The sequence below is a fragment of the Salvelinus namaycush genome, unplaced genomic scaffold (assembly GCF_016432855.1).
Source record: "Salvelinus namaycush isolate Seneca unplaced genomic scaffold, SaNama_1.0 Scaffold174, whole genome shotgun sequence".
Lineage (NCBI taxonomy): Eukaryota > Metazoa > Chordata > Actinopteri > Salmoniformes > Salmonidae > Salvelinus > Salvelinus namaycush.
The window spans coordinates 24,784-45,710 of record NW_024058497.1 but is presented as its reverse complement, the minus strand read 5'-3'; the positions used below and the strand labels follow the sequence as shown (position 1 = coordinate 45,710).

The following is a 20,927-nucleotide window of genomic DNA, read 5'->3' as shown; positions in this document are numbered from 1 at the left end:
AAACATAAAAGCTCTCAATATTTTAGTGCAAATAAATCAGAAACAAGGAAAGTTCTTCTACATAGCGTGGAATGGATAGCACACACAGGTCCAGTCTGCTAGAGCTACATAAGCTTCAGGCTAGAGTTACAGCCCTCGTAAATAGTTGTAAATAAAGAACATAACTCACTATCACCTAAAGAGTGACAGACTTTGAAGAAATAGTTGATTATCTGTAAGCAAAGTAGCCTTACTCCTGCAATGGGCCACCCAAGATGGCCGCTGGTCTCCTAGAGACAGGCCCCCTAAGGGCCTATCTGTGACTTATACACACAGCTTTGACAGATTACACAATAACATACAGTACATGTTGAATCAACAACACAGTTCTCTCCCTAAGTGCAGTTGATGCTTATCTCTTTAACTGAAAGTGTGAAACGGCTACGGGTGGTGCGACAGTTGTCTTGTGCTCTAAAGAGAGAGAGAAAGGCTCGGTCTGTCTCTTTTCCCTCTCTCTTTTCTGATCCCTTCTTTCTACCCCAGAGGATGGAATGTGCCAGTATTATTGCAGTACCTTTTCAGGGTGTGATGTGTTGTGCAAAACAAATGCAAAAGGAGAAAGAATAGCCAACAGAGGACCTATCACCCAACATGGCACTGGGTGTACGGGTCTTTGTTAGCCGTCACTTTAAGCACAATGCAGTTTCTCTTAAGACTCAAAAGGAAGCAGGTACGAAGCACTTCAACTGTGCTAGAAGGGGACCGAGCCGAGTGGTATTGCGGGTCACTGTGTCAAACCCAGGGTCAGGTCACTGTGGACACCCTGGGTCAGGTCACTGTGGACACCCTGGGTCAGGTCACTGTGGACACCCTGGGTCAGGTCACTGTGGACACCCTGGGTCAGGTCACACACACAGTTTCAACTGGAAAGCCACAATAAATAACAATAAATAAATAAATAAATACAGAGCAATCAAGAGATCAAGGTCTCTCCCTCACTCCCTCCTTTTCTCTCCCTCACTCCTTCCCTCTTGGTCTCTCCTTTTCTCTCGCTCTTTTTGCAATCAACAAAAAACAAGGAGTGCATGATCAGAAGACATTCTAAAGAAGGAAACTTTGAAAAGGAATTGTCCCCTGTCGATGTCAAAAAGTAAACGCTAAAGCAACAAACACACACCTCTCATTAACAATCATCCAATGACCCTGCAGATGTAGTCTAGTTTTGGTCAGGCATTTTTCACAGAGCACTAGAGCTCCACAGAGAATCTAACCTATGGAAGCAGTCTCCAACCCTTCTATCACTCTGCAGCGGAGAACCGGGCAAATGAAGACAGGTCTTTTAACCAAACCTTGGCTCTAAAATCCCAGGATACCTTTAGAGCCATCCCACTGGGCACAGACATCAATTCAATGTCTATTCCACGTTGGTTTAATGTAATTTTATTGAAATGACGTGGAACCAACAATGATTCAACCAGTGCGTGCCCATTGGGATCTCAATCTATAGCTCTGGTGCTCCTGTGCTTGATCAAACTGATTGATTAGGAAGAAATAAACTGAAATCTTTGGTATCATCAGTGCCTCATAAAAGGGCATGAAAATCTTCTTACAACAGACAGCAAAATAATAAGCCTTAAAATAAGAGTGTTACTGTTAGATAATGGCTATCTTCAATAGGAAACCTGTGTGACTTGTTGCCCTTGGCGACTAGCTCCACCAATAACCACTAGAGGGTAGTACAGTACACCCAAAGTGAAACAGCAGATTCCACACCTACTACTATACTTACCTAACTTAGCAGGCGTAAAACAAACGCCTGAGTGGGTCGGAAGGAACCGGAAGCTACCGGTTTTCAGGCTTTGTGTCTTCTCTGCTTTTCCACTGAAAACCGGATGATTCCGGTTTCTTACTACCCCGCTGAGAGTGCTAGTATAGTGACAAGAAGAGTGATAGGGTTTAGTAGGCCCAGATGGATGTTGTACATACGTTGTTTGAACTTCAATAACATTTGATCGTTATATTACTCTAACAGAACTCTGCTCAAAAATACATGCTTTGTTTTATCTTCTTTTTTACATCTGGACACCTCATGTTTCTCAGCTCCTGACTTCAGTTTGCATAGTGCGAGAAAAGAACCCCATATCCCCATCAGCACATCTATGCGCAAAACATTCCCTCAATAAAGCCCCTTTTTATGTACAGCTAATAAGAATAACCACAGCATGAAATAAAATAGAAATAATGGAAAATATAAATAAAAGACAACTGAAATAAAAACAGAGAGCCATGGAACAACAATAACAAAATCAGAAAACCCGTTTTCCATTATTCTTTTTGTATCGTTTAGTCTTTCTCTATCGTTTAGTCTTTCTCTAAGCGCTTTGTAAGAAGGAGCAGGTCCAGTCACTTGAGTGAGATCCCCATCCATACTGTGGGTGCCACACACACACACACACACACACACACACACACACACACACACACACACACACACACACACACACACACACACACACACACACACACACACACACACACACACACACACTTATGCATATGCAAATGCATATACGCGCACACAAACACATGCACACGCATACACATCCATGCACGCTCTTCTCTTCCTCTCTTCTCACTCGTCTTCCTCATCCTCCTCTGCCTCCCCCTCCACCCCTCTCACCCCCAGCTCCAGGCCTCTCCACAGCAGACCAGGGTAAGGTAACCTGTGAGGCCCTAGGAGGGCTATAGCTTGCTCCCTGTCAGCCTCCTCCTGGAACACCATTTGACCTCCAGCCCCAGCCTCAGCCCCATCCCCTAGGCCAACCATTCCAACACGGGGGTGGAATGCTGAGGCGTGGGGCTGCAGGGCCAGATTCTCCAGCGGGTCGAGTTGGTCTGGAGAATACCCTCTTCCTCCTCCTCTAGCCCTTCTGCCCTCTTCCCCGTGGTCAGCCCCAGGCCCGCGCCTCGGCCGTGCCCGGGTACGGACCTCCAGGCAGCTGAGGCCCTTGCGGTGGCGCTGGAGGTGGTCCTCGCGGGCGAAGGCCTTGTGGCAGAGCGGGCACTCGAAGGGGCGTGCCCCACTATGGAGAGACAGGTGGTTCTTCAGGTCGTAGGAATGCAGGAAGCGGGCGGGGCAGTGGGGGCAAGGGTACGGACGCTCCCCTGTGTGTTTACGCATGTGGATCTTCAACTTGTCATTCCTGAGAGAGAAAGGAAAGAGGATAATGGCTCAGCATCATATGTAGAACAATGCTAGCCCTGTAATCTGTTATAGATAATAGTGTTAAAACACACAGGTACATACCTGGTGATAATAGTGTTAAAACACACAGGTACATACCTGGTGATAATAGTGTTAAAACACACAGGTACATACCTGGTGATAATAGTGTTAAAACACACAGGTACATACCTGGTGATAATAGTGTTAAAACACACAGGTACATACCTGGTGATAATAGTGTTAAAACACACAGGTACATACCTGGTGATAATAGTGTTAAAACACACAGGTACATACCTGGTGATAATAGTGTTAAAACACACAGGTACATACCTGGTGATAATAGTGTTAAAACACACAGGTACATACCTGGTGATAATAGTGTTAAAACACACAGGTACATACCTGGTGATAATAGTGTTAAAACACACAGGTACATACCTGGTGATAATAGTGTTAAAACACACAGGTACATACCTGGTGATAATAGTGTTAAAACACACAGGTACATACCTGGTGATAATAGTGTTAAAACACACAGGTACATACCTGGTGATAATAGTGTTAAAACACACAGGTACATACCTGGTGATAATAGTGTTAAAACACACAGGTACATACCTGGTGATAATAGTGTTAAAACACACAGGTACATACCTGGTAAAGCGGACCCCGCAGGTAGAGCACTCGAATGGTTTCTCCCCGGTGTGTGTTCTCATGTGTCTGGGCAGCTTCCCTGCTCCGTGGATGATCTTCTGACAGACAGGACACTGCTGGGGGGTCTGAGACTTCCTCTTCCTACCCCCTCCTCCTGCCCCCGTGGCCACCCCTTGCTCTGCCAGGGGGGCGGAAGTAAAGCTGGGCACCCCATCGTTCCCCACTCCCTCCATCTCCTCCTCGTCTTCTGACAGCCTGTCGTCTGAGAGGGGGAGAGGGGGGTGGGGGGCGAGGAGTTGCTCCTGAGGCCAGTGCACCCCTCCGTTGACTGCTGTACTCCCTCTCCCTGCATCCCTGCCCTGCTTCCGCTCCCCGTTCTGTCCCGTGGTGGGGGGATGTTCATCCTGCTCAGGGCTGGGGGGTCGGGTGGAGGGATGAGAGTGGGCCCCGTCTTGAACAGGTGAGGGGTGTGGAGGAGGAGTGGAGGGGTGCTGGTGTGTGTTGATGTTCGGGCGATGAGGCAGTGGTTGGTGGTGCAATGACTCCACCTTGGTGACTCTCCGTCTGTCTATCTTCCTCCGGGAGCCTTTCTTCATCCCCCTCTCCACCCTTCTCTCCCTCTCCGCCTGTACCCTCTCCTCCCCCGTCTCCCACTCCACCTCTCCCGCCGTCTCCCCCAGTATGTCTCTACAGGCATCAACCACACACTGGATCCCCAGTAACTGAGCTCCTCTCAACACGTCTCTCATGCCAGAGCTGCGGATGGTCAGGGTGGCCGTGTAGGCAAACTCCAGCAGGGCATCCAGGGCATCGGGCGCTACACAGTCCAGCTGGCACACACTGAACCCTCCTCCTCCCCCCGCCTCACCCCCTGCCTCGGCCCCCTCCTCCGCCCCAAACAGCCCGCGGAAGTAGAGGCTGACGGCAGCCATGACGGAGCGGTGGGTGGGGTAGCGGGCACCCCGCGAGGTCAGGGTGAGGTCACAGAGTAGCCCCGCCCTGCGCTGGGCGTTAAGCCGGAACAGGATCTCGCTGCTGTGCTCTGGGAAGGGGATCCCGATCAGACCGTCCTCTCCTGGAGACATCGCCACCTGCAGGAGGGAACAGTTGGTTAGAATAACACAGACATTGAAGTTCAGGCTGAATCAAAATAATTCGGTGGCCACAGATGGGTTTTTTTACATGAAAAGAAAAAGAATCAGACAAAGTTTTTTTTACATTTCTTCTGGTGTGGTGAATGTCAAGCAATGACATCAGAACAATATTGTGTATGCTTTTGATATAGATCACATTTCATGGCTTTGAATACCAGGAAACAAATGCTGACATACCTAGAATACCTCAGTGCATGGACGCGTCCTTTGTCAAGTAAAACTGTGTTAGTTAATGCAGTCACAGTACAGAGATATTTTGGTTGATACTGTAGCCTTTCATTACTAGCGTGACTTCCACAAGGAGCTCTCCTTCACGTGAGGGACCATATTAAACAAGAGCTTACTGCTACCCCTCCTTCAATCACTCCTCCCTTCCACCTCGAACTTCCACCCTCTCAACCCCAGATTACGACATCAGGAAAAAGTGATTTTGGCAGAGGGGGTGGGAAGGGGGGACAACTGGGAGGATCAGAGGGGGTAGAGGAGAAGGGGATGCCAGAGAGAGAGTGTGTGTGTGTGTGTGTGTGTGTGTGTGTGTGTGTGTGTGTGTGTATGTGTGTGTGTGTGTGACAGTGCTTGATAGTATTAGCTCCTTGATTAAAAAGAGAGAGAGACGAAGGAAAGGAAGAGACAGAAAGAGGAAGGAGAAAGAGAGGAGTCAGACTGTACTGGGGACGACGTCCACACACACAAGGTGCTAGAGCTTTTGCATATGTCACATCGTCAAAGGAAGATTCAAGTTATATGGATGCATTTCAAGTCAGGATTCTGCTCACTGAGTCTAACCTTAACAGTGAGTGGTATGGTATTTCCTGAAACAAAACTTTTACTTTAGGAAAGTCAAAAAAGAGAAGGGTTAATGTTGGGTAAAACAAGACGTGTCTAGAAGTGTTTATGTGAGGATAACAGAAGCTTGTTCTTCTCCTCCCTTCTTTTCAAGACCTCATCACCCACTCCGTGTCCTTCCTTTCACACATGCCCTCCAGGGGAGGTGTATAATGGAGGAAGAGAGTGAGAGAGTGTGAAACAGAGAGAGCATTTAGGCCTACAGCGGAAGTTTGTGTCTTACTCCATTTTACTAATCTATAGACTACTTTCTAGGTAGGTTACCAGGTCTATAGAAGTCTATACTGTCTATGTATCTATATGATGAGGTTTATTTATAACACCCAAGGGCTCTCCTCTCCTGTTCCCCTGGCTCTTACCTAACCCCCTCTCCTGTTCACCTGGCTCTCACCTAACCCCCTCTCCTGTTCCCCTGGCTCTTACCTAACCCCCTCTCCTGTTCACCTGGCTCTCACCTAACCCCCTCTCCTGTTCCACAGTACCACTCACACCTGAGCAGACTACATTTTCCACAAACAACACTAACTCCCCCCTCCTCCCCCACCTTTGTCTCCCTTCCATAGCAACCACCAACAGCCCCCTAACCATCCTATAATACTGTCCACATAGCACCCTGGAGGGGCTCTCCTCGACGACAGTACATTCTGTTTCACCTGACTAACCTGCTCCAAGACACACCCCATTAAATACACACACACGTTGCGTGTCTCTCTCTTGGCTCCCCGAGTCCCCATTGTTCAGTTTGTGGTCTGTTGATCTTCATGCAATGTCAAAAACACACACACCCCACCCATACAGTCCACACTAACGTTCATATCATCGCTCTTCAACAGAAACCCCAATCCCACCTGTACCAACAGAACCTTACCCAGACTTAACCCTCCCAAACTCAACCCATCAGCTGAGTCTGAACCCAAAAGGCACCCCTACCTTTCCTGCCTTCATGGCTGATAGAGGGACCGTCGACTGGAGGCGATGCTGTGTCTGTGTCATGGCATAAGTGTTTTTGTACTTCAGTCTTCCTCGCTCTTACTTGCTTCTTCCTTTCTATATTACAGCCTTCTATTCTCCCTCTCTCTCCTTAAACCTTTAACTCTCGAAGTTCAGAGAAGTTGGGGTTACGCGTTCATCCTTGGGGATTTCTACCTCTTTCTCTCTCTCGCTCGCTCTCTCTCTTCCTGTTTTATGAAAAGAAGGTGTTTGGCGGCGGAGAGAGAGATTGAGAGATACCCCTCCCCCCTTCTCGCCCACGCGCCCCTCTCTCTAAAATACAGCGGGTCCATTTTCTGAAACGAGCGATTGTAAGTTTCCGAAATACACAACTTCCTGGCCTGCCCCTCCCCGACCACAGATCTGACCTCTGACCTTGGCTGATGGACAGGTAGGAGGGATGTTTGTCCATCTGTCTAGACAGGTGGTGGGAACTTGGGTACAATAGTCTAAAGTGGCTTCTTCTCCTCGAAGAAAGAAGAGGAAGGAAGCCATGCGGGACTATTGAGACGCAGCCCGTGGTCTCATCGTTCAGCCATCAGCCACTTACGCACACAATTAAGGATCTCTATGCACCTACATTACTGATGAGGGACCTTGAACGAAGCACAAAAATACCCTACAACATTGTCAAATATGTGCAAATTTAGCCAACTCAACCAACATCAAAATTGTCAAAGAAGAAGTAACGTAAGAACCAAAATGATATTGGTGCTGTGAGTCATAACAGACCCAGCCACAGACGTCAAGGTAGGTATTAGATGAAACAACCAACCAACATGCCATATTACAGACGGTCTGTGATGATGATAAAGTCACATTAGAACAACCCATAAGGCAACTCTGACTGACTCTGTGAAGTCTTCTCCAAATGGAAGATTGTTCACTAAAACAACTCTTAACATGTAACATTCTCGGTTTGATGCATCAAGCTATCGATGCTGGCATGGGTTTGTGCCACCGCCGCTCTCAGAGCAGGTAGGAAGTGATTTCAGGGAGATTTGTTCGAGGTGTCTCCTACGCTCGTAAGCACATCTAAAACAACGCCCTGGAAAAAGCTGTAGACGAGGAGGACATCGACGGTGCTGCCAGAAAGGTCAAAATCCCCACCGAAAACACTGTGTGTGTGTGTGTGTGTGTGTGTGTGTGTGTGTGTGTGTGTGTGTGTGAACCTGTCATGAGGCACAAAACAATAAGCCAATAGAAAAGACGACTGTCCCAGCTGAGACGAGGTTTTTTTAAGAGAAAACTCAATGTTAACAGAATCCACCTCCTAGAAATCAGAGGAGATAAAAAGAGAGATTAAGTTGGTGAAAAGAGAAAAAGAGTGAGAGATAAAGGCATATGAAGAGCATACTAGTGTTTAGTTTCCGGCGTAAAATTGAAAAAAGCTGTAAGGGGTGGTTTTCCATTCCTCAGAAGGGGGATGTAAGTGTTGTTCGGAAGGGTATACGTGTTGTTCGGAAAAAGGGAAGAGATTCCTGTTAATCGAACAACTGTGAGTCACTTAATAACGAGACACCCTGAAATACACACACACACACACAATTGCACACAGTTAAAAAGTAGGAATGATCTTTGTTTGACGGTAAGACATAACGGTAAGACATTTTCTCTTTCTCTGTCTTCTCTCTTTCTCCCCTCGTCCCCTGTCCTTTCTCGCTCTCTCTTAGTCACCCTGTTTCTAGTTTCTAGTTGTTCAGCAGCCCCTGTTCTAACAGTCAGGGACAGACGTCTCTGGCTGCTGATCCCTCTAACATATAGCACTATAGATTACACAGCCACCTAAACATACACTGACGTGTGTTTAATAAACACCTTCAATGAGAACAAATCATTTGAAACACAGCTCCTTTTCCCACAAGAATGGAAGGTAAAAACGAAGAAACAACAAGCCGAGTGGAAAGTATGTGGAAAAACATGTCAGACTGTTATGTTGAAAAAAACATAACGGTACACCACTTTACAAAACACTTAGTGGAAATGTGAAAGACATTAGGAAGCAGTGAAGACAAACGAATGTGACAAATCAATATAATAGTAACTAAAACCCATATTAAGAATTATCGTTGAAATATGCTGTACAATTGGTATAAACTGTAGGCTATATTACACTGAAAGACTCACTCCTCATGCTTCAAGTGAATTAAAACCAACAAATTAAACCAAAACTATAACAATGGAACCAGTTGAAAACTGTTTATGCAGTAAATAAGTTAGTTTTATTTTCAAAAAATAAAACACTTTGTCATCCCCTTTTCTTTAATGATTGGTGGCCAACTTATCTCTCCGTTTCAGAGCGGATTCTCAACTCCCACTCCTCTGTCGACAGTTGACTACCTTTCCTCCCCTCCGACAATACGGCTTCCTCTTCCCTCGCTTTCGTTATGTACGTCACTCACTCTCTAAAAGCTCTTAGAATGGTTCATTGCCCCATTCTAACTCAAAAGGTATTGGATGAATATAGATATTTCTGGACAGGAAATAACAACACTTTAAATGGGGTCCTGATAGAATGAATAAGTAAAAAACTATTGGACCATCAAAATAATGGTTAAACGTATTGTCCTTTTGACTGCAACTTGAACGGAGTTCACCAAGTGAGAGATCAATAGTAGTTGACACAAACAAGACATTAGACTGTTATTACACTGGTGCTTATTTTCCCTTACAGCCTGTAACTTCTCCCAGTCCACATCAGTTTTATCAGCTCTGCTCGGCTCTGAACGGCTCAGGGGGAAAATATGACTCTATTCACAGAAATGTGTTTAAATGAATTCTGATGCCAGACGCTTTCTGTGTGTGTGTGTGTTCATTCATAATATGTTTAAATGCGTGTCACTCGCAGTGTTTTTAGCAAACTTCTAATGCTCTAATGTATTTCACATCCACGTTTCACAGGCCCTAACAATCCACAGCTTACCAGAAATACTGTACAAATATAAAATGCAATGTAAGTTTACAAAATATAGCTACTTCTTCATTTAGTTTAATTTAGAAAATAACAAAAAAATAATAATTGAAGGCTTAAATAAATTACTATAAGGAAAACAAGGAAACAAAGTTTTTGGAAATAATTACACAATGTACGAACATAAACTCAATAAACTAGGATATTTGTAAACAACATTTGTAACCCTGAAAAATGTATTTAAATTGTGTGTGATAAAATATTACTTTTTTTTGTTCTGATACAATAAAACGATTTATGAATTTCTTAATATGTTATAAAGATTATTATGCAAAGCTAAAGAGAGGGGTGGGTGGCAGTGAAATGTATTATTCCATGATGGCTGAATAAACACACACAACAGACCTACGGAGATGTGTCATACACACAACATGAAAAATACTCATGGGAGGATAACACACCAGGTCATTTCAGTCCATCAGAACTACACAAACCAAACGAGAACTCAATTAAACCAAGAATAAGTCTAAATATGTATAATTTACATGAGACAACCAGAACAGCACAGGTGGAACCAAACAACTGCTGTTCCCAAACAAAACACAACACAGCAAGGCCTGAGAGAAGGAAATTAGGAGTCATGATTCTCTGTTCATACCGTTTCTCCTCCTCCACGTGCTCCTCTTGCTCTCAGTGCTTCTCTTTCTCCTTCTCTCACACACTCGTTTTAGCCTCTCTCCCCTCTTAAACATAGGAGGCTGGGAGAGAGGTGTTGGGTTAGGTGCATCTTCTCAAGAGGAGGTGTGAAATAGGGGATGATGAGAAGAGTTCCTGCCCACACAGAACCTTATTCAGCCCAACACAAGTTGGCAACACTTTATGTACCGCCTGTATGTAATGAATTATGAATAGATTAACAGGCATTCATAAAGCAGCTATAAAGCATTCACAAGATGTCATGAAGGCTTATTGCAAGTATGCATTGTTATTAAATGTGAGACACATCCCCATTCTCCATCTCTTCCTCCATCATCATCTTCATCATTTACAGTATATCTTGACCCTGCACCGTTTCTGAAGTATAATAAAACCCAGACCCTCTCCACTCCCTCCACTGATAACTCTCCCTAAACCGGCTATTTGCATCTTACAAAGAGATATAAAAACAGACCCAGCCAGAGAGAATTTGAATCTTCATTTGAATTCGTTAAAAGGCTGGATAACGAGAATAAAGACAACATTATGGTAATTACCGGTACATCCATTTCCTCCAAGACGTGGCTAAAGCAATTCTATAAAGATGAAAACTATGTGATTATATAGGGAATAATAATTGCACTCAACCTCAACCATGCAATAAAGACCTGCCAGGATGGAGCACATTCTTTATAGTGGCAAAGTGCATTTGAGTAACAAAAACACACAAATCATATCCAGGAAAAGGTTCCAATCTTACGATCCTTTTGTACCTGCATCCAGCCCCTCTGCTTAGCTAAACTGGGGCAGTGTGTGTGTGTGTGTGTGTGTGTGTTGAGGTCTTAGTTCCAAGAACACATTACATTATTCATTTGGCTGGCAGAGCAGTACAGAGCGGAGGCCCCTAACCCAGCCCTCCCATGCCCCACCACACCGAGGACATTTTGCATGTTATCCCAATTTACCGATGGGAATCAAGGGTTTTATTCAGGAGGGACGAACGGTACAGAACCTTCACATAGAAATGTATTGTATAGAGCAGACACGCCTCTCTGCCAAAAACAGGATTGAGGAGAGAAGAGAGAGAAAAAAAGAGAGAGAAATGTGAGGTTGGAAAGAGGAAAGGGGGTCTGAGATTTGAGGGGAGATCAAGGAGATGAGAAGAACACGGCTGAGGTTTGTTTGACTTCAAAATAGACGTGTTCCTAGAGAACATACCAGGAAAGCAGAGAGTGGGAGAGGAGAGGTGGTAAAAGACTGTCAGACAACGAGTGAGTGAGGGGTGGGGGTAAAAAAAGATGTAAAGATAGGTATAGAATGAGGTAGGGTGGGGGTAAATCTCACAGGGATATCAAGCCTTTACCAACAACCTGTGTCAGAGAGAAGAAATAAGAGAAGAGTTCTGTTACAAAGAGAGGGGAGAGGAGGGGGAGAATGGGGGACAGAAAGGCAGAGAGGTAAGAGGGAGTGGAACAGTGACGTGAACAGAGGTTAGAGAAACAGAGAGAATGTTAGAAGAGAGAAAGAAAGGGGAAGGGAGCGAGAGACTGTGACAGGAAGTAGCTGCAGTGAGTCCTTGCAGGTGTGTGTGTGTGTCTGCAGATGTCTGAGGGGAGATGTGGTAGCAATCGCTATCATTAGCAATCAGTGAAAGGGAGTTTCACAAAGATGGGGAACACACACACACAGGCCTGAGAAAGGATTATTTGTGTTCGTGTGTGTGTCAATGCATATGTGCGTGTGCGTGTGTGTGTGTGTGTGTGTGTGTGCGTGCGTGCATGGGAGGGCTTTACTAGTTCTAACACATGCTGACAAAGTGGTTTCACACCTTCTATCTGTATCTGGTCAGCAGTTTCCAACCCCCAAGACTACATGTGTGAACAGCGGAGTGTGTGAATGAGTGGTCCATTTATGTGCAGAACTTGTGTGAGTTTGTGTGTTTTTACAAAAAGGTGAAAAAAGCTTGTGTGTCTTTCAGTGTGATAGTGTGTGTGTCTGTGTGTGACTTGTGTATTTGATGCACTGTCTGTGTGTCTGCTTGCTGGGTGAAGTTGCCACATCATTAGGGAGGGTCTCGACAGCTGTTCCTCTGTCTTACACATTACCTCCCTTTTCAGAGAATGATGTCGCAAAACACACGCTAGGACGGGGATACACACACACACAGACACACACACACACACCCATACACAGAGATACATGCTCATAGACACCCTTACAAACACACACGGACACATACACACCCACACGCACATAGACACAAACCCCTACAAACACACACTAGGACGGACACACACACACACACAGACACACACCCATACACAGAGATACATGCTCATAGACACCCCTACAAACACACACGGACACATACACACCCACAGACAGACACACACGCACATAGACACAAACCCCTACAAACACACACACACACACACCGATGTCGCAAAACTAACTGATCCTGATCGGCTTCCTCTTCCTCTGCAGTGAGGACTGACAACCACGAGGTGAGATGGAGAGATAAATGGATGACAAAACAGACAGAAAAGTAAAGGAGGAACAACCATGTCAGCTATTAGAAAGAGACCGTATATAACTGATACGGTATATGCCTACAGGAAGAAAGAGAGGGAGACTATATGCGGTAGGGGACAGGGAGAAAGAGAGATATTGATAGCGGTAGGGGACAGGGAGAAAGAGAGATATTGATAGCGGTAGGGGACAGGGAGAAAGAGAGATATTGATAGCGGTAGGGGACAGGGAGAAAGAGAGATATTGATAGTGGTAGGGGACAGGGAGAAAGAGAGATATTGATAGTGGTAGGGAACAGGGAAATGGAAACTAGAGTATAAAAAAACAATGACAGTTAGTCTGATATCCTCTCCAGACCATGTCAACATGTGACGAACAGTGTGTGTTTACTTTAACAGTCCCAATCAGAGGTTGTAAAGCTCAAAAGGCGGAACACTTCATTGACATCATCAGGACGATACTGTAGTAGTGTTTTCTGGGCTTTGTCAACAGGGGGGAGAGCGGTTGCTTTTACTGTAATTCGTGGCTGAAAGGGTTGATACATAGAATATGCAGTTATTTCAGCTGTCTTTCGAGAAACACAACAGAATGTCTGCCTTACTGTCACTGGTCTGAACACCCACCCATCTCTCGTCCAATTACAGCAGTACAGCACTTTGACAAAAGATTCAAACGTTGACGGGGAAAATTCTACTGGTGCTTAGCGAATTAGAGCTCATCGAATACCGCACTCTCAATGTCTGGAATACTGCCTTCTCATGGTACTGTACTTACAACAGCTACAACATCAAGCTGTCATTTCTCATCAAAATTGATCTAAAAGGTTAGGGGTCATTTTCACAACAAGATACAGGAGATGATTCTCTGCGGTGTGTGTCATTGTCTCGCTTTCCCTGAACCGCTGGCTCACTGTACCTGTTTATGAGCAACGCCCCCTCACTATCTACACCAACATTTACACCATCACCAGAAAAACAAATCATGTTCTCTGTCACTACTATTTAACACTCTTTTCATCTTTAAGGGGTGTCTGTCTTTACAGGAAGTAAAGTATTGCCACTTCCTGCTCTTCCATCCCCCCTGGCAGTAGGCGGGTGGTGTGAGCTGGTAGGCTGGCAGGCCGGTGGTCGAGAGAGAGATAGGGCTGTGAAACACAACAGAAACTGGAGACTGAAAAAGGAGAAACGCCATATGCACTACTTCCTCTAGTGAGACAGATCTACTGGAGGCAAACTAGGCTGTGGGGTACATGAACATTCAGTAAAGTACCTTAGTCAGTGGCACAGCATCTCGACATTATGGTTCAGGCCTACATGAAGTGTATTGGTTCAAATGTTTTTACTGCCCTTATATGGTAATAACCAAACAGAACATGTCCCTGACTCTGACCATTGTGTGTGAATGCAATAATGGATAATATGCAGAAACTCTATGATGACGCTAAGAGAGTAGTCTAAAAGTTCAACCCTTCTAAGAGTGGGAAAATGAGGGAATATGGAAAGGGAGTATGGATGGATGAAGGAGCTGAGCAGATAAAGGAGGACTGAATGGGTGGTGTAGGGGAACAGGGAGAGGTATGAAGGGATGATGGGGGGATGAGAGGAAGATACATTTGATATGAAGGAGTAAAGGTATAGAAGGAAAGGGAGGGAGGAAGCTCTTAAATCTGCTGATGCTGAGTAAAGAGGGGGACTTTGTCCTCCCCCTCTCTCCCCCTGTCTTGTCCTCCCACTCAGCCTACTGTATGTATCTGAAACTGAAACCCCTATTGTGAACAGGGGGAATTTATATACGGGGCCACATGCCCTAATTCATATACTTACTGGAATTGGGTGACTGCCTGCGTGTGTGTGTGTGTGTCTTATCTTAAATGTTCCTCTTTCCTTTAAAGACCACTCACTGTTGTTACACCCCCCCCCCCCCCCACACACACACACACACACCACCCTACTATAACACACACACACACACTGGTCACACTTCTGCACGGCCCCAATCACATGATCTGTCACTGGCTCGCTCGCTCGCAAACACACACACACCCACCCACACACTAACTCTAAGTACAGCGTTTGCTAAATGACTTTATGTAAATGTAGCCATTGCTGATCCTTGGATTTGCGTGTTCAAGTGAACTGTATTCCAAACACTGAGTCCAAAACCCTGGCTGAGTATCAGTGAAAGAAGACAGAGTGAGACACAATATACTGTACAGTACACGTCAACTCTGGGGGGTTCCTTCCTGACACATACTGGACTGTACCAAAATCAGTATCTTATGGGGGTGCCCTCATTCAACACATTTTAACATGTATGGAGGTTCACAGATGTTTTTTATGAGAGTGGCCTACAGCACCCCAGGGCAGCCATGTAATATAATCTCTAGTTTCTATACCTATAGTAGGACAGGCGCTGTCAACGACTGGGACAATAATACTTTCTTTAGTTCAATGCACTTATTGTGCAACACTCTCAACATTCCACACCCCTTACCTCCAGTCCATAAACTCAGAGGAGGACGGGTCCCTGCTCTCTTCCTCCCTCTCTATTTTCCACTTCTTCCTGTTTCTGTTCTTCTCCAGCAGAGCCAAAAGGTTTCCAGGGATACAAAGCTGAGGGGATGAGATGTTTGGATAGTTAGATGATTTGGATTTGAACAAACTTTATTGATCCCAGAGGACTGACAGATTGACACCAAGATACACATAAAGTGCCTTCAGAAAGTATTCAACCCCCTTGACTTTTTCCACATTTTTTTGTTACAGCCTGAATTTTAAATGGATTAAATTGAGATTTTGAGTCACTAATCTACACACAATATCCTAGAATGTCAAAGGGGAATTTAGATTGACATTTTTATAAATTAATAAATGTCTTGAGTCAATAAGTATTCAACCCCTTTGTTATGGCAAGTCAAAATAGGTTAATGAGTACAAACTTGCTTAACAAATCACATAATAAATTGCAGCGACCCACTCTGTGTGCAATAGTAGTGGTTAACGTGATATGAATGACCACCCCATCTCTGTACCCCAGACATAGAATTATCTGTAAGGTCCCATAGTCGAGTAGTGAATTTCTAACACATACTGTACAGTGCATTCTGAAAGTATTCAGACTCCTTCACTTTTTCTACATTTTGTTACGTTACAACCTTATTCTAAAATTGATTAAATATTGTTTTTCCTTCATCAATCTACCCACAATAGCCCATAATGACAAAGTGAAAAATGTTTTTTTGATTATTTTGCTAATTTATAAAAAAAATTAAAACAGAAATACCTTATTTACACAAGTACTCAGACCCTTTGCTATAAGACTTAAAATTGAGCTCAGGTGCATCCTGTTCAAATGATAATTATTGAGATGTTTCTACAACTTGATTTGTCACCTGTGGTAAATTCAATTGATTGGACATGATTTGTAAAGGCACACACACCTGTCTATATAAGGTTCCACAGTTGACAGTGCATGTCAGAGCAAAAACCAAGCCATGAGGTCGAAGGAATTGTCCGTAGAGCTCCGAGACAGAGTTATGTTTAGGCACAGATCTGGGGAAGGGTACCAAAATGTTTCTGCAGCATTGAAGGTCCCCGAAAACACAGAGTCCTCCATCATGCTTAAATGGAAGAAGTTTGGAACCACCAAGACTCTTCCTATAACTGGCTGCCCTGCCAAACTGAGCAATCGGGGGAGAAGGACCTTGGTCAGGGAGGTAACCAAGAACCCGATGGTCACTCTGACAGCGCTCCAGAGTTCCTCTGTGAAGATGAGAGAACCTTCCAGAAGGACAACGATCTCTGCAGCACTCCACCAATCAGGCCTTTATGGTAGAGTGGCCAGATGAAAGCCACTCCTCAGTAAAAGGCACATGACAGCATGCATGGAGTTTGCCAAAAAGCACCAAAAGGACTCTCACACCATGAGAAACAAGATTCTCTAGTCTGATGAAACCAAGATTGAAGTCTTTGGCCTGAATGCCAAGTGTCACATCTGGAGGAAACATGGCACCATCCCTACAATGAAGCATGGTGGTGGCAGAATCATGCTTTGTTGATGTTTTTCAGCGGCAGGGACTGGGAGACTAGTCAGGATTGAGGGAAAGATGAACGGAGCAAAGTACAGAGATCCTTGATGAAAACCTGCCCCAGAGTGCTCCGAACCTCAGACTGGGGCGAAGGTTCACCTTCTAACAGGACAACGACCCTAAACACACAGCCAAGACAATGCAGGGGTGGCTTCGGGACAAGTCTCGGAATGTCCTTGAGTGGCCCAGCCAGAGGCCGGACTTGAACCCGATTGAACATCTCTGAAGAGACCTGAAAATAGCTGTGCAGCGACGCTCCCCATCCAACATGACAGAGCTTGAGAGGATCTGCAGAGAAGAATAGGAGTAACTCCACAAATACAGGTGTGTCAAGCTTGTAGCGTTATATCCAAGACAATTGGTGGTGCTTCAACAAAGTACTGAGTAAAGGGTCTGAATATTTATGTAAATGTTATATTTCTAAAAACCTGTTTTGGCTTTGTCGTTATGTGGAATTGTGTGTGGATTGATGAGAGAAAAAAAATGTTTTCATCCATTTTAGAATTAGGCTGTAAAGTAACAAAATGTGAAAAAAGTGAAGGGGTCTGAATGCTTTCTGAATGCACTGTATTCAACCACAAAGACCAGGGAGGTTTTCCAATGCCTCGCAAAGCAGGGTGCCGATTGGTAAATGGGTAAAAAGAATTAAGAGCAGACATTGAATATCCCTTTGAGCATTGTGAAGTTATGAATTACACTTTGGATGGTATATCAATACACCTGGTCACTACAAAGATACAGGCATCCTTCCTAACTTAGTTGCTGGAAAGGAAGGAAACTGCTCAGGGATTTCACCATGAGACCAGTGGTGACAATAAAACAGTTAGAGTTTAATGGCTGTGATAGGAGAAACCAGAGTATGGATCAACAGCATTGTAGTTACTCCACAATACTAACCTAATTGGCAGAGTGAAAATAAGGTAGCCTGTACAGAATTAAAATATTCTGTACAGGCATCCTGTTTGCAAAAAGGCACTAAAGTAATACTGCAAAAAATGTGGCAAAGCAACTCATGTTTAGGGCAAATCCAACACATTACTGAGTACCATTCTCCATATTTTCAAGTATAATGGTGACTGCATCTTGTTATGGGTATGCTTGTAATCGTTAAGGACTGGGGAGTTTTTCAGGATAAAAAAATTAATGGAATGGAGCTAAGCACAGGTAAAATCCTAGAGGAAAACCTGGTTCAGTCTGCTTTCCACCAGACATTGGGAGATGAATTCCCCTTTCAGCAGGACAATGGTTGAATCTGTGTTTGAAATTCACCGCTCGACTAAGGGACCTTGCAGATAATTGTATGTGTGGGATACAGAGATGAGGCAGTCGTTCAAAAATCATGTTACACTATTATTGCACAGAGAGTGTGTCCATGCAACTTATTATGTGACTTGTTAAGCAAATTTGGACTCCTGGCTTGCCATAACAAAGGGGTTGAATACTTACTGACTCAAGACATTTCAGCTTTTCATTTGTAATTAATTTGTAAAAATGTCAAAAAACCTAATTCCACTTTGACATTATAGGGTATTGTCTGCAGATCAGTGACCAAAAAATCTCAATTTAATCCATTTTAAATTTCAGGCTATTAACACAACAAAATGTGGGAATTTTTCTTCCACTTGGACATCAGAGTATTTTGTTTAGATCATTGACAAAAAAATAAAAATAAAAATCCATTTCAATCCCACTTTGATGCAACGAAACTTTGGAACAGTCAAGGGGTTGAATACTTTCTCTAGGCACAGTATACAGTATTTAATATCTGCTACGTGAGAGGCAGAGAGACACACGGAAGTAAAGGGGCCAAATATTGAGGGAATAAGGTGAAGGAAAAGAGTGAAGGAAGGAAAGGAGAGACAAACAGGAGATCAAAAGATAAAGGAGAAGTGATATAAAGAGTGAATAAAAAGAAAGAAAATGAACAACCTAAACACACAGTGTGTCAGATGACGTGTTAGACATGGTGAGGGCTTCAGGGAGGAGAACAGAGAGACAAGGTGGGGCGGAGAAAGACCACTTCCCACTTCACCATGCCTCAGAGCAGAAGTGGCCTACACTAACAATGAACAGGGCTGGGAAACAGGCACAGCACACACCTGTGTAGGACCACAGACATCCTCAGACACACTCCACTATCCCATACTCAGTGGCAAGAGCAGAGACTATACCCATTATCTGTCATAATTGAGAAGGTGCATGTAAATGTCATTTGGTGTTTGTGAGTGTGAACATGTGTGTGGATGGGAGAGAGAGGGGCCATGAGAACAGTCCAATCTAGTAAATGACAGGAGTAATTAAGTTACCATGACACCAGAAGGAGAGATGAGAAGAGAGGGAGGGGTAGATCAGTTACCACTAAGCCAAAGACAGTCTACACAGACTTTCCAGGTCTCCCAACTGTCATTTAGTTGCTAATAAGACTGCTTCAATTCAGACAAGTGGCAATTAGGGTTGACAGTGCAGAACAATGTTTCTGCTTCTCACTCTATTCTCTTCCATCTCTCACACTAAATAGTGGAATTATTCACGGAGTTGGGGTTGGTGACAAATCTAATCTGCATCGCAGACGTCAACAATACCTATTTGTCAAGATCACACACGGAAACCCACTGTACAAATATTAGCCTACATACTCTTACAGGGCAAATATATTCCTTATTCCTTCCAAGTGCACTGAAGTTTAGGTCCAGACCCAACACTGTTTGGAGAACTATTGTGTGAAAACCACAAAATTAATATTGTAGACCAGAAACCCTTCAGTGGATTGGACTAATAACATGGTGCCCATAAAGTTGTAAATCAAACAACAAACTCAGACAGAGGACCAAACCCAAGCCAGTTTGGCAGGTTCAGCAGGTCCGTCTGTACCACAAGAGGGGCGAGTCAGCAACCCACACACACACACACACACACACACACACACACACACACACACACACACTACACTAATGCAGTCACACACACGACAGCCTCCCACCATCCATAGCCTAAGTTTTATACATTTAAAAGCCCTCATCCATCCAGCATTAATATACATTTCAAGACCTTTACATCAGCAACAGAGCTATAGAATTTAAGATAAAGGATATGTCAAAGTGTGGTGACAACAGCATAGCCTACTGAAAGGGTCTTGGAATAATAGAATTCGTGGCCAAAGTTGCCCTGTGGTAGAGCACATGGCTTGTTGCCTACAGAGACCGGCGATGTGCGTGAGAACAGGTTAGGTTTTGGATGTCAGCCGGTGTTCGCTGCTATAATTAGAAGCCACGCCTCCAGAAGTGTACCCGTCGACCCTGCTTGTTCACCTGGCCACATCCACACAGGTAGCAACACACAACAACTAACCTGAGATCACATAAATATTCTCTGCTAATGTAATTTAAATAGTATGCGTTCTTGTGTCAAAATAAGCCTCTAGGAAAAGAGAGCGCGAAAATCATAGGGAGAAATTGTCGACACGTCACACGGGAGTTACCGAATACCCATGACGTAGTCCTCCCGTAACCCCGGTTAGGACCGAGGGGAGGGGGGGTTCAGGGGCGGTTGTTATAGAAAATGGGAAAGACGAGCGTAAAATCCTAACTTTAAGAATTCCATAATATCCCCCCAAAACAGAGAGCGAGTGAGGGAGCGGGTTTACCTGTGCGCCGGTGTCACCTATGTTATCTCGTCGCGTCCCACCTGACCGGCTTCTGTACTTCCTGGATTCACTCCCACCACCACCACTCCCACCCCTCTCGCTCCCCGGGGTTCACCGCTCTCTCGGCACTGTCCAAAATCTCACACCAGTCCCTCTGACGAACCACGTATCGCCCGGGAGTTCTCTGTAATATCCGCCTCTTCTTGTCT

At 44.6% G+C, this 20,927-nt stretch overlaps 1 protein-coding gene across 1 annotated transcript; it reads right to left on the bottom strand.

Annotated features, from left to right (window-relative positions):
- Positions 1 to 763: 763 nt before the first annotated feature.
- On the bottom strand, positions 764 to 20,783 carry LOC120037513 (zinc finger and BTB domain-containing protein 7B-like). The gene is made up of 5 exons (XM_038983546.1): positions 20,719 to 20,783; positions 15,482 to 15,600; positions 3,863 to 4,953; positions 2,660 to 3,182; positions 764 to 874 (listed from the first exon to the last, which is right to left on the bottom strand). Exons 3-5 carry the CDS (start codon positions 4,945 to 4,947, stop codon positions 764 to 766), a joined length of 1,719 nt encoding a protein of 572 aa, XP_038839474.1. The 5' UTR covers positions 4,948 to 4,953; positions 15,482 to 15,600; positions 20,719 to 20,783.
- Between the last annotated feature and the right edge of the window lie 144 nt (positions 20,784 to 20,927).